Source organism: Panulirus ornatus, chromosome 3, assembly GCF_036320965.1.
Source record: "Panulirus ornatus isolate Po-2019 chromosome 3, ASM3632096v1, whole genome shotgun sequence".
Classification (NCBI taxonomy): domain Eukaryota; kingdom Metazoa; phylum Arthropoda; class Malacostraca; order Decapoda; family Palinuridae; genus Panulirus; species Panulirus ornatus.
In genome coordinates, this window is record NC_092226.1 from 35486329 (window position 1) to 35501665 (window position 15337).

The 15337-nt window shown below is 40.8% G+C and overlaps 1 protein-coding gene across 5 annotated transcripts in view; it reads right to left on the reverse strand.

The window, feature by feature from the left end:
* LOC139762069 (uncharacterized) overlaps nt 1–15337 on the reverse strand; it is a 455708-nt gene that overhangs the window by 317556 nt on the left and 122815 nt on the right. For all 5 annotated transcript variants that reach the window (XR_011715680.1, XM_071686826.1, XM_071686827.1 and 2 more), the window contains 2 exons: nt 14428–14645; nt 596–848 (listed from right to left, as the gene is read on the reverse strand). Coding sequence is in view for 4 of the 5 variants with exons in the window: in XM_071686826.1 (XP_071542927.1) it covers nt 596–848; nt 14428–14645 (471 nt within the window). In the remaining variant the exon portion in view is untranslated. The remainder of the gene's footprint in view (nt 1–595; nt 849–14427; nt 14646–15337) is intronic.

A 15337-nucleotide genomic window follows, 5' to 3' on the forward strand; every position in this document is an offset into this window, starting at 1 on the left:
TCCTGCATTGATTGATTTGTACTAGCCCTGCCTTTCTGCAAAACGGTAGGACCCAATATATAGAAGCAGTAGGTAGAACCATTACACAAGAGCATTAGGTAGAAGCAGTAGGTAGACACTCAGGTGTGAGCATTAGGTAAAACTAGTAGGTTGGAACATTAGGTTGTAGTCAGTAAGAACATTAAGTAGAAGCATCTGGACACTGCATTAAAGTTGCCCTATTCTGCTATAGTTACCACGCTTGGGGGTGTTCTTGAAAAGAACAGGTGTCAGATATAGATAGATAGACGGATTGAAAGACTGCCTCCTCAATGTCTACTTAGTAGTGAAAACACAGATCTAACTAACAATTTACTATAAAAGTCAGACTATTGTCTCTGAAGCAATATAATCAATTGTTGCAGTAATTGTTACATCCAATTGACAAACAAGTATGTACCTGCTTCTTTATATAGTACAAGACAATTTTGCCTTGATGCTAAACTAAAAACAAAGAATGCTGCATGTCTAAGCTGTCTATATTTGTAAAAAAAATGATAAGATGTCAGCAGCTTTTTTTAAGAAGCCAATAAACAAGAAATCTATGAAGCCTTACCACACACAGGACAGCAAAATCCTGTCATATCTATTGGACTGTTGCACTGAGGTTGCTGGCACTTTGCAGACATGATGCTACAAATGGTGGAGGCAGCACCCTCTGTGCCACATAGACACCCTGTTACATCTGCACAGATCCCTGGGCTTTCCACATACAAAGGAGCACCGTCAGTTCTAGAGGAAGCCCCAACAAACCTAAACATTCCTTCACTGGTCCTGGCGTATAGTGCGAATTCTGATGTAGTAAAATTCTGCCAAGAGAGATATAGTGGGAGTTCATTCCGCAAACAATGCATGTATGGTTTTTCAAGTCATGGTAATAGTTTCTATGTAAATAATGGAGCCCATAAAATATGTATCTGAGCAGATTACTTTATTCTATCACTGAAAGATTTAAGAATCATCATAAACCATTTGTGCTGTCCTATTACCATTTCTATGTACTTATCTGAACAGTAAGCCATTTATATAAACAATACTCCCTCAAATTATACACTAGAAATACAGAAAGAAAATGATAAACCAAAATCATTTGCCAATGTAAGCACAAATGTATTAATACAAACCCAGATTTTGTTCTCTTCAAAATATGAAAGATAACACATGATTGTAAAAAAAAACTCATAAATTTGTCATTCATGAAAAATAGGTAACACTCCAACATTTTTCAAATCTCCTTAAAAAAGTTAGCTTTATTTAGATGAATTAATCATATCTTATTCCATTTAATCTATAACTTCTTCCTGAATTATAACAAATTCAATCTTACAATAGAAGTCCCAGACATCAGGTTATAATCCAGCTTTCTGGACAATCCGTTAATTTATGGGTTACAGATATTTAAAGACTAAGATAGGAAAACAGAACAAAAGAATGAATTCAGAATGGTTATACAGTACTGAGCAGTTTATGATAAAAATGTTTCTTATAATCAGATTTTATCAGAATTATGTTGGCTGCCCTTTTGCTGGATTGCAATGGATGATATGCAACATCAAGATGCACAATCTTTTGGCCACATATCGGATTCAAGATAAAGGAGAACAAGACAGTTCAATAATAGTTTTTTCTTTCCCAAAAACTCTAGTCATGGATTAGATTCCCTCTACTTTTGATATATGTTTGGGTGTTCTTCACATAAGCAGAAAAATCTTACTTATTATTTGCGTAATGTTAGGAAAGGTACACTCTTTATGTTCTGGATCTGGATCATATCATTTATAAATAAAAATCAGGCTTGCCTTGTTAACAAACACAGAAAAAGTCTTACCCCCAAAAAGAATAAATCAATCTTCCCCTCTTTTTAGTGACTTTCTATGGACCATTATTTTCCTCTTGCAAGGCCTGGTCTTAATAAGGACTTAATAAGGACTAGAGCCTCCAACTTATATAAAAGTCTTTTGTTGTAAAATTAAATGTTCTCAGTATATATGACGGAAATTACAGAGCAGTTCTTTGAAGTACGAAAGGGCCAATCAATGGGTGAATATATCAAGGAACTGAGCAAGAAAAGAGTCAGAAAAGATGTAGAAAAATAGTTCTATAGTAATAAGCAAAGAGAAAACTAAACAAATACTGTACGAAGGGAACATCAAAAAGTACCAGAAACTGTATGGTACACAAAGAGAGGTTAAGAGATGAGACCCACATAAATGTAAGATTCCACTCCCATATACATACATATCTATTTTATCTATTTATTTTGCTTTGTCGCTGTCTCCCGCATTAGCGAGGTAGCGCAAGGAAACAGACGAAAGAATGGCCCAACACACGCACATACACATGTATATACATACACGTCCACACACGCAAATATAAATACCTATACATCTCAATGTACACATATGTATACACACACAGACATTACATATATACACATGTACATAATTCATACTGTCTGCCTTCATTCATTCCCATCGCCACCTCGCCACACATGGAATAAAAACCCCCTCCCCCCTCATGTCTGCGAGGTAGTGCTAGGAAAAGACAACAAAGGCCCCATTCGTTCACACTCAGTCTCTAGCTGTCATGTAATAATGCACCAAACCCACAGCTCCCTTTCCACATCCAGGCCCCACAGAATGTTCCATGGTTTACCCCAGACGCTTTACATGCCCTGGTTCAATCCATTGACAGCACGTCGACCTCGGTATACCACATCGTTCCAATTCACTATATTCCTTGTACACCTTTCACCCTCCTGCATGTTCAGGCCCCGATCACTCAAAATCTTTTTCACTCCATCTTTCCACCTCCAATTTGGTCTCCCACTTCTCCTTGTTCCCTCCACCTCTGACACATATATCCTCTTGGTCAATCTTTCCTCACTCATTCTCTCCATGTGACCAAACCATTTCAAAACACCCTCTTCTGCTCTCTCAACCACACTCTTTTTATTTCCACACATCTCTCTTACCCTTACATTACTTACTCGATCAAACCACCTCACACCACATATTGTCCTCAAACATCTCATTTCCAGCACATCTACCCTCCTGCGCACAACTCTATCTGTAGACCATGCCTCACAGCCATATAACATTGTTGGAACCACTATTCCTTTAAACATACCCATTTTTGATTCCGAGATAATGTTCTCAACTTCCAAATATTCTTCAAGGCTCCCAGAATTTTCGCCCCCTCCCCCACCCTATGATTCACTTCCGCTTCCATGGTTCCATCCACTGCCAGGTCCACTCCCAGATATCTAAAACACTTTACTTCCTCCAGTTTTTCTCCATTCAAACTTACCTCCCAATTGACTTGACCCTCAACCCTACTGTACCTAATAACCTTGCTCTTATTCACATTTACTCTCAACATTCTTCTTTCACACACTTTACCAAACTCAGTCACCAGCTTCTGCAGTTTCTCACATGAATCAGCCACCAGCGCTGTACCATCAGCAAACATCAACTGACTCACTTCCCAAGCTCTCTCATCCACAACAGACTGCATACTTGCCCCTCTTTCCAAAACTCTTGCATTAACCTCCCTAACAACCCCATCCATAAACAAATTAAACAACCATGGAGACATCACACACCCCTGCCGCTAACCCACATTCACTGAGAACCAATCACTTTCCTCTCTTCCTACATGTACACATGCCTTACAGCCTTGATAAAAACTTTTTTCACTGCTTCTAACAACTTGCCTCCCACACCATATATTCTTAATAACTTCCATAGAGCATCTCTATCAACTCTATCATATGCCTTCTCCAGATCCATAAATGCTACAAAGTATTTCTCACATACATTCTTCAAAGCAGACACCTGATCCACACATCCTCTACCACTTCTGAAACTACACTGCTCTTCCCCAATCTGATGTTCTGTACATGCCTTCACCTTCTCAATCAATACCCTCTCATATAATTTACCAGGAATACTCAATAAACTTACACCTCTGTAATTTGAGCACTCACTCTTATCCCCTTTGCCTTAGTACAATGGCACTATGCAAGAATTCCACCAATCCTCAGGCACCTCACCATGAATCATACATACATTAAATAACCTTACCAACCAGTCAACAAAACAATACAGTCACCCCTTTTTTAATATATTCCACTGCAATACCATCCAAACCTGCTGCCTTGACAGCTTTCATCTTCCGTAAAGCTTTTACTACCTCTTCTCTGTTTACCAAATCATTTTCCCTAACCCTCTCACTTTGCACACCACCTCGACCAAAACACCCTATATCTGCCACTCTATCATCAAATACAATCAACAAACCTTCAAAATACTCACTCCATCTCCTTCTCACATCACCACTACTTGTTATCACCTCCCCATTAGCCCCCTTCACTGAAGTTCCCATTTGCTTCCTTGTCTTACGCACTTTATTTACCTCCTTCTAAAACATCTTTTTATTCTCCCTAAAATTTCATGATACTCTCTCACCCCAACTCTCATTTGCCCTCTTTTTCACCTCTTGCACCTTTCTCTTGACCTCCTGCCTCTTTCTTTTATACATCTCCCACTCATTTGCATTTTTTCCCAGCAAAAATCATCCAAATGCCTCTCTCTTCTCTTTCACTAATAATCTTACTTCTTCATCCCACCACTCACTACCCTTTCTAATCTGCCTACCTCCCACACTTCTCATGCCACAAGCATCTTTTGTGCAAGCCATCACTGCTTCCCTAAATACATCCCATTCCTCCCTCACTCCCCTTACCTCCTTTGTTCTCACCTATTTCCATTCTGTATTCAGTCTCTCCTGATACTTCCTCAAACAAGTCTCCTTCCCAAGCTCACTTACTTTCACCACTCTCTTCACCCCAACATTCTCTCTTCTTTTCTGAAAACCCCTCCAAATCTTCACCTTCGCCTCCACAAGATAATGATCAGACATCCCTCCAGTTGCACCTCTCAGCACATTAACATCCAAAAAAGTCTCTTTCGTGCGCCTATCAATTAACACGTAATCCAATAAAGCTCTCTGGCCATCTCTCCTACTTACATACGTATACTTATGTATATCTCGCTTTTTAAACCAGGTATTCCCAATCACCAGTCCTTTTTCACCACATAAATCTACAAGTTCTTCACCATTTCCATTTACAACACTGAACACCCCATGTATACCAATTATTCCCTGAACTGCCACATTATTCACCTTTGCATTCAAATCACTCATCACTATAACCCGGTCTTGTGCATCAAAACCACTAACACACCCATTCAGCGGCTCCCAAAACACTTGCCTCTTATGATCTTTCTTCTCATGCCCAGGTGCATATGCACCAATAATCACCCATCTCTCTTCATCAACTTTCAGTTTTACCCATATCAATCTAGAATTTACATTCTTACACTCTATCACATACTCCTACAACTCCTGTTTCAGGAGTAGTGGTACTCCTTCCCTTGATCTTGTCCTCTCACTAACCCCTGACTTTACTCCCAAGACATTCGCAAACCACTCTTCCCCTTTACCCTTGAGCTTCGTTACACTCAGAGCCAAAACATATATTTTATTTATTTTCCTTTGTCGCTGCCTCTCACGTTAGCAATGTAGCACAAGGAAAGGGACAAAGGAAAGGCCCAACCCACCCACATACACATGTATATTCATACATGTCCACACATGCAAATATACATAACTATACATCTCAATGTATACATATATATACACACAGACATATACATATATACACATGTACATAATTCATACTGTCTGCCTTTATTCATTCCTGTCGCCACCCCGCCACACATAACAACCCCCTTCCCCCTCATGTGCGCGAGGTAGCACAAGGAAAAGACAACAAAGGCCACATTCATTCACACTCAGGCTCTAGCTGTCATGTAATAATGCACCGAACCCACAGCTCCATTTCCACATCCAGGCCCCACAGAGCTTTCCATGGTTTACCCCATACGCTTCACATGCCCTGGTTCAATCCATTGACAGCACGTCAACCCCAGTATACCATGTCGATCCAATTCACTCTATTCCTTGCACGCCTTTCACCCTCCTGCATGTTCAGGCCCCGATCACTCAAAATCTTTTTCACTCCATCTTTCCACCTCCAATTTGGTCTCCCACTTCTCCTCGTTCCCTCCACCTCTGACACATATATCCTCTTGGTCAATCTTTCCTCACTCATTCTCTCCATGTGACCAAACAATTTCAAAACACCCTCTTCTGCTCTCTCAACCATACTCTTTTTATTACCACACACACATCTCTCTTACCCTATTATTACTTACTCGATCAAACCACCTCACACCACATATTGTCCTCAAACATCTCATTTCCAGCACATCCACCCTCCTCCGCACAACTCTATTCATAGCCTACGCCTCACAACCATATAACACTGTTGGAACCACTATTCCTTCAAACACCCATTTTTGCTTTCTGAGATAATGTTCTCGACTTCCACACATTCTTCAACGCTCCCAGAACTTTCGCCCCCTCCCCCACCCTATGAATCACTTCCGCTTCTATAGTTCCATCCGCTGCCAGATCCACTCCCAAATATCTAAAACACTTTACTTCCTCCAGTTTTTCTCCATTCAAACTTACCTCCCAATTGACTTGTCCCTCAACCCTACTGTACCTAATAACCTTACTCTTATTCACATTTACTCTCAGATTTTTTCTTTCACACACTTTACCAAACTGAGTCACCAGCTTCTGCACTTTCTCACCCAAATCATCCACCAGCGCTGTATCATCAGCGAACAACAACCGACTCACTTCCGAAGCTCTCTCATCCACAAGAGACTGCATACTTACCCCTCTTTCCAAAACTCTTGCATTCATCTCCCTAACAACCCCATCCATAAACATATTAAACAACCATGGAGACATCACACACCCCTGCCACAAACCTACATTCACTGAGAACCAATCACTTTCCCCTGTTCCTACTCATACACATGCCTTACATCGTTGATAAAAATTTTTCACAGCTTCTAACAACTTGGCTCCCACACCATATATTCTTAATATCTTCCACAGAGCTTCTCTATCAACTCTATCATATGCTTTCTCCAGATCCATAAATGCTACATACAAATCCATTTGCTTTTTGAAGTATTTCTCACATACATTCTTCAAAGCAACCACCTGATCCACACATCCTCTACCACTTCTGAAACCACACTGCTCTTCCCCAATCTGATGCTCTGTATATGCCTTCACCCTCTCAATCAATACCCTCTCATATAATTTCCCAGGAATACTCAACAAACTTATACCTCTGTAATTTAAGCACTCACTTTTATCCCCTTTGCCTTAGTACAATGGCACTATGCAAGCATTCTGCCAGTCCTCAGGCACCTCATCATGAGTCATACATACATTAAACAACCTTACCAACCAGTCAACAATAGTCACACCCTTTTTTAATAAGTTCCACTGCAATACCATCCAAACCTGCTGCCTTGCCGCCTTTCATCTTCCGCAAAGCCTTCACTATCTCTTTTCTTTTTACCAAATCATTTTCCCTAACCCTCTCACTTTGCACACCATCTCAACCAAAACACCCTATATCTGCCACTCTATCATCAAACACATTCAACAAACCTTCAAAATACTCACCCCATCTCCTTTTCACATCACCAGTAGACTACTTGTTATCACCTCCCCATTAGCCTCCTTCACTGATGTTTCCATTTGTTCCCTTGTCTTATGCACTTTATTTGCCTCCTTCCAAAACATCTTTTTATTCTCCCTAAAATTTAGTGATACTCTCTCACCCCAACTCTCATTTGCCCTCTTTTTCACCTCTTACACCTTTCTCTTGACCTCCTGCCTGTTTCTTTTATACATCTCCCACTCATTTGCATTATTTCCCTGCAAAAATTGTCTAAATGCCTCTCTCTTCTCTTCCACTAATAATCTTACTTCTTCATCCCACCACTCACTACCCTTTCTAATCTTCCCACCTCCCATATCCCTGGGGATACATGAAAAAGAATGCTTCCCACACATTCCATGCATGTTGTAAAAGGTGACTAATGGGAACAGAAGCGGAGGGCTAGAAACCCTCCCCTCCTAGTATTTTAACTTTCTAAAAGGGGAAACAGAAGGAGTCATGCTGGGAGTGCTCATCTTCCTCGAAGGCTCAGATTGGGGTGTCTAAATGTGTGTGGATGTAACCAAGATGAGAAAAAAGGAGAGATAGGTATTATGTTTCAGGAAGGGAACCTGGATATTCTGGCTCTGAGTGAAACGAACCTCAAGGGTAAAGGGGAAGAGTGGTTTGGGAATGTTTTGGGAGTAAAGTCAGGGGTAGGTAAGAGGAAAAGAGCAAAGGAAGAGTAGCACTACTCCTGAAACAGGAGTTGTGGGAGTATGTGATAGAATGTAAGAAAGTAAACTCTAGATTGATATCAATAAAACTGAAAGTGGATGGAGAGAGATGGGTGATTACTGGGGCCTATGCACATGGGCATGAGAAGAAAGATCATGAGAGGCAAGCGTTCTGGGAGCAGCTGAGAGAGCATGTTAGCAGCTTTGATGCAAGAGACCGGGTTATAGTGAAGGGTGATCTGAATGCAAAAGTGAGCAATGTGATAGCTGAGGGAATAATTGATGTACATGGGGTGTTCAATGTTGTAAATGGAAATGGTGAAGAGTGTTTAGATTTGTGCTGAAAAAGGACTGATGATTGGGAATACCTGGTTTAAAAAGAGAGATATACATAAGTATACGTATGTAGAGAGCGTTACTGGATTATGTGTTAATTGATAGGCACGTGAAAGAGAGACTTTTGGATGTTAATGTGCTGGGAGGTGCAACTGGAGGGATGTCTGATCGTTATCTTGTGGAGGCGAAGGTAAAGATTTTAGAGGTTATCAGAAAAGAAGAGAGAATGTTGGGGGGAAGAAAGTGGTGAGAGTAAGTGAGCTTGGGAAGGAGACTTGTGTGAGGAAATACCAGGAGACTGAGTGCAGAATGGAAAAGGTGAGAGCAAAGGACATACGTAAGGGGAGTGGGGGAGGAATGGGATGTATTTAGGGAAGCAGTAATGGCTTGCATAAAAGATGCTTGTGGCATGAAAAGGGTGGGAGGTGGGCAGATTAGAAAGGGTAGTGAGTGATGGGATGAAGAAGTAAGATTGTTAGTGAAAGAGGAGAGAGAGGCATTTGGATGATTTTTGCATGTAAATAATGCAAATGACTGGGAGATGTATAAAAGAAAGAGGCAGGAGGTCAAGAGAAAGGTGCAAGAGGTGAAAAAGAGGGCAAATGAGAGTTGGGGTGAGAGTATCATTAAATCCTAGGGAGAATAAAAAGACGTTTTGGAGGGAGATAAATAAAGTGTGTAAGTCTTGCATGAGAGAAGAAAACAAATGGAAACATCGGTGAAGAGGGCTAACTGGAGGTAGTAACTAGAGGTGAAGTGAGAGGGAGATGGAGTGAGTATTTTGAAGTTTTGTTGAATGTGTTAGATGACAGATTGGCAGAGATAGGGTGTTTTGGTTGAGGTGGTGTGCAAAGTGAGAGGGTCAAGGAGAATGATTTGGTAAACACAGAAGAGGCAGTGAAAGCTTTGCAGAAGATGAAAGCCGGCGAGGCGGTGGGTTTAGATGGTATTGCACTGGAATTTATGAAAAAAGAGGGTGACTGTGTTGTTGACTGGTTGGCGAGGATATTCAATGTATGTATGGCTCATGAAGAGGTGCCTGAGGATTGGCGGAATGCATGCATAGTGCCACTGTACAAAGGCGAAGGGGATAAAAGTGAGTGCTCAAATTACAGAGATATCTCAAATTACAGAGGTATTAGTTTGAGTATTCCTGGGAAATTATATAGGAGGATATTGATTGAGAGGGTGAAGGCATGTACAGAGCATCAGATTGGGGAAGAGCAGTGTGGTTTCAGAAGTGGTAGAGGATGTGTGGATCAGGTGTTTGCTTTGAAGAATGTATGTGAGAAATACTTAGAAAAGCAAATGGATTTGTATGTAGCACTTATGGATCTGGAGAAGCCATATGATAGAGATGCTCTTTGGAAGTTATTAAGAATATACGGTGTGGGAGGCAAGTTGCTAGAAGCAGTGAAAAGTTTTTATCAAGGATGTAAAGTATGTGTATGAGTAGGAAGAGAGGAAAGTGATTGGCTCTCAGTGAATGTCGATTTGCAGCAGGGGTGCATTATGTCTCCATGGTTGTTTAATTTGTTTATGGATGGGGTTGTTAGGGAGGTGAATGCAAGAGTTTTGAACAGAGGGGCAAGTGTGCAGTCTGTTGTGGACGAGAGGGCTTAAGAAGTGAGTCAGTTGTTCAATGATGATACAGCGCTGGTGGCTGATTCAGGTGAGAAACTGCAGAAGCTGGTGACTGAGTTTTGTAAAGTGTGTGAAAGAAGAAAGCTGAGAGTAAATGTGAATTAGAGCAAGGGTATTAGGTACAGTAGGGTTAAGGGACAAGTCAATTGGGATGTAAGTTTGAATGGAGAAAAACTGGAGAAAGTGAAGTGTTTTAGATATGTGGGAATGGATTTGGCAGTGGATAGAACCATGGAAGCAGAAGTGAGTCGCAGGGTGGGGGAGGGGGTGAAAGTTCTGGGAGCATTGAAAAATTTGTGGAAGGCGAGAACATTATCTCGGAAAGCAAAAATGGGTATATTTGAAGGAATGGTGGTTACAACAATGTTATATGGTTGCGAGGCGTGGGCTGTAGATGGAGCGGCGTGGAGGAGGGTGGATATGTTGGAAATGAGATGTTTGAGTACAATATGTGGTGTGAGGTGGTTTGATCGAGAAAGTAATAATAGGATAAGAGAGATGTGTGGTAATAAAAAAGCAGAAGGTGTTTTGAAATGGTTTGGTCACATGGAGAGAATGAGTGAGGAAAGATTGACAAAGAGGATATATGTGTCAGAGGTGGAGGGAACGAGGAGAAGTGGGAGACCAATTGGACGTGGAAGGATAGAGTGAAAAAGATCTTGTGCGATCAGGGCCTGAACAGGAGGGTGAAAGGTGTGCAAGGAATAGAGTGAACTGGAATGATGTGGTATACCGGGGTCGACGTGCTGTCAATGGATTGAACCAGGGCATGTGAAGTGTCTAGGGTAAACCATGGTAAGTTTTGTGGGGCCTGGATGTGAAAAAGGAGCCGTGGTTTTGGTGCATTATACATGATAGCTAGAGACTGAGTGTGAACAAATGTGGCCTCTGTCGTCTTTTCCTAACGCTACCTCGTGCGCATGCGGGGGGAGGGAGTTGTCATGTGTGGCAGGGTGGTGACAGGAATGAATATAGGCAGCAAGCATGAATTATGTACATGTGTACATATGTATATGTGTGTATGTACATGTATATGTTGAAATGTATAGGTATGTATATGTGCGTGTGTGGACGTGTATGTATATACATGTGTATGTGGGTGGGTTGGGCCATTCTTTCATCTGTTTCCCTGTGCTACCTTGCTAACATGGGAGACAGCGACAAAGTATAATAAATAAATCTCTCTTACTCTTTTGTTACTTATTTCCCTCGATCAAACCACCTCACACCATATAAACATTTCATTTCCAACACATCCACCCTCCCCCACACAATTCTATCTATAGCCCATGCCTCACAACCATATAACACTGATGGAACCTCTATTAATTCAAAAATACCCATTTTTCCTCTCTGCGATAACATTCTCGCCTTCCACACAATCTTCAACACTCCCAGAACCTTTTCCCCCTTCCCCATCCTGTGACTCACTTCCACTTCTGTGGTTCCATCCACTGCTAAGTACACTTCCAGACATCTAAAACACTTCACTTCCTCCAGCTTTTCTCCATTCAAACTTATCATCCCAGGGGATAGGGGAGAAATAATTTTTTTTTTTTTTTTTTTTTATACTTTGTCGCTGTCTCCCGCGTCTGCGAGGTAGCGCAAGGAAACAGACGAAAGAAATGGCCCAACCCCCCCCCCATACACATGTACATACACACGTCCACACACGCAAATATACATACCTACACATCTTTCCATGATTTACCCCAGACGCTTCACATGCCCTGATTCAATCCACTGACAGCACGTCAACCCCTGTATACCACATGACTCCAATTCACTCTATTTCTTGCCCTCCTTTCACCCTCCTGCATGTTCAGGCCCCGATCACACAAAATCTTTTTCACTCCATCTTTCCACCTCCAATTTGGTCTCCCTCTTCTCCTCGTTCCCCCCACCTCCGACACATATATCCTCTTGGTCAATCTCTCCTCACTCATTCTCTCCATGTGCCCAAACCATTTCAAAACACCCTCTTCTGCTCTCTCAACCACGCTCTTTTTATTTCCACACATCTCTCTTACCCTTACGTTACTTACTCGATCAAACCACCTCACACCACACATTGTCCTCAAACATCTCATTTCCAGCACATCCATCCTCCTGCGCACATCTCTATCCATAGCCCACGCCTCGCAACCATACAACATTGTTGGAACCACTATTCCCTCAAACATACCCATTTTTGCTTTCCGAGATAATGTTCTCGACTTCCACACATTTTTCAAGGCTCCCAAAATTTTCGCCCCCTCCCCCACCCTATGATCCACTTCCGCTTCCATGGTTCCATCCGCTGACAGATCCACTCCCAGATATCTAAAACACTTCCCACATATTCCTTGTGTGTTGTAGGTGACAAAGGGTACGAGCCAGGAGTGTGTGTGTGTGTCTGTGAGGAAATCCTCCCCTCCAGAGAATGCGGCCAAGTGAGGATTTTCCTATAAGGCTCAGTCCTCTGTTCTTGATGCTACATCTCAGATGTAAAAAATGATGGACTGCTGCTTCTTGAACTGCCAAAAGACATATGATAACCTTACATACAAGAATAAAAAAAAATGAATCTTAAAGCTGGCATGATAAGCGGACTTTATCAATGAACTGAAAATCATCAGAGTGGAAAAGAACCAAAGAAACATGTCTGAGTGTTTCCTCAAAACTGGTGACAAGAATAAGTGGTATTCATCAGGGATTGGTCTTGTGACTTTATTATTTCTTTTATATAAGAATGAGTAATCAGAAGGAATGAAATCATATATGAATACACTTGCCGATGATGTGAATGCCATAAAGGAAGTAAGGAATGACCAAACCACTCAGTAACCTTCAAAAAATTTTCATAAGCTCTAGCACCGATCAGATACACGACTGATGAAGTTGAGATCAATCAAATGCAGAGAGATGAAGAAGGAACACAATGACAAAATGTTTAGTCATGACTATTCTTGCGGGAATCAAACATCTTGAATCTTCAAGTTAATAGACTTAAAAACTGTTGCAACACCTAACTTATCTCAGGTAAACCACATCAGAAGAATTGTTAATGAGGCAAATTGTGTTCAATAATACTAGAAGAGTTCTAAAGTACAAAGATGAAAAGATGTTCAACAAAATATATATATCCTTTATCAAACTCAAAGTACTGTATGCCTAATCAGTCCGATCACCAACTTTGACAGTTATAGGTCTGATAAAGAAGGCCCACTTGAGGGAAATGGTAACTGTACAGTACCTGAAATAAGGGAGCTCTGTTAAAGGTAGAAGTTCAGAATTATGAATTTAATCATGCTAGGAGCAAGAAAGAGAGAGATGGGGCATGATTACAAGTTCAATACCTCTGCATTGACATGACATCATCAATTGTAAGCAATTCTTTAGTATCAGTAAAGGAAAACAGAAAAAGAGGAAAAGCAAGACATTATGAAGATACAAGCAAGAAAACAAGTAAAGTTCTAGAATAGTAGGAGAGGAGTAAATGAATGGAACAAGCCATCTGAAATATGGGACAGACAACATAAAAAAATAGACCTCCCTCCTCACTCATATGAGGAGTTTATAATAATCTAGTAATAACAATGCTAAGAATGATCATCACACATCCCTTTTCTTAAATGAAGACAGAATGATGGATCTCATTTCCTTTTCTAAGTGAAAGCATTTTTCATTTGGTCAGACATGGTAGGTGCTGTGTAATTATATTTTTCTGCAGTAGAAAGACACAGCACAATTCACAGTCAAGCAATACTGAAGGACAACATCTATAACAAAACTCTATCTGGCTGATTCTACTGCACTGCTTCCCTTTAAGGAAAAATGAAGCTTTGGCTGAAATTCATAGAGCAAACATTTCAGTAAAATCATAACCCAATCTATCTTGAACATGATCTTACAATCTAGCATCACCTAGAAACTAAACCTTTGGTGAGAAACCTGAAATAGATTCTGTCAACATTATGACATTTAGAACACTTTAAAGTAACTAAGAAATAATGTAGATCAAATAACCATCTCAAACTTGTACTGACTGCTGGCAAAGTATTAATCAAATCACATAAATAATGATATTGTTACCTTGCTTCCGATGGAAAGGTTAGTAATGGAAATGGCTGGCGGGGAGAGATGTACACTGTATAAGGACTGGCTGGTGTTTGTAAACACTGCACTATCCCGAGTGCAAGGGATTCGATGCACATGAGGGACAGGAGAGGTAGATGGGTCATCATAGTCTGGGTGCATCCAAGCATCTGGGTCCCACCATTCGTCACGTCCCCGGTGCGTCCACTTTGCAACTATGATTTTTTATGAAATGGAAACAAATTCAGTCTTTATCAGTTTGATATATTTTTATAGAGATGTTGACTGAAATATTTAGAAGATAACTGTAAACCTATAGATACTCTTACAGCAGTGTCAGCTTTGACTTAAAAATCAAGAGTACAGCACCACTAGCATATAGATATATGATCATCAAAAATCAGGATAAAATAAGAGCATATTTTCTGTCTTCTTGTCTTCATGCCACGTATGAACATATCTAAGATGTTAAGGGGGAAATTTGAAAGCTCTTTTAAGTATGAAAAAAGAAGCAACTGTTTCTTTCTAGGGCAGTGTACCTCGAGCCTCGAGAGAACATCCAGGATCACTAAAGGTTTGAAACCTTAACTTCCTGGCTCCTGGTGAGGTAAATGCCTCATAACCTTGTTAACCACCTATTCAGTGAGAGCAGAATACTGCTTTGTCAGTAGTAACCTACCTTCTAATTCTCAGAATACAACAATCAACTTGATCACTAATGGTAAAGAGTAAGGTTTTGAAAAGATAGGAAGGTAGGGTGGGAAACAACCTGAGAAAATGCTCAAGAGACATCACCCTAGAGATAAATATTTTTCATACTTCAAACCTTACACTTCTCAATGGGGTCAGATTGTCTTCGGAGTTTTGAGAGGATACCAACAGGGAGGAGGGATAAAAAAGTCTTAAT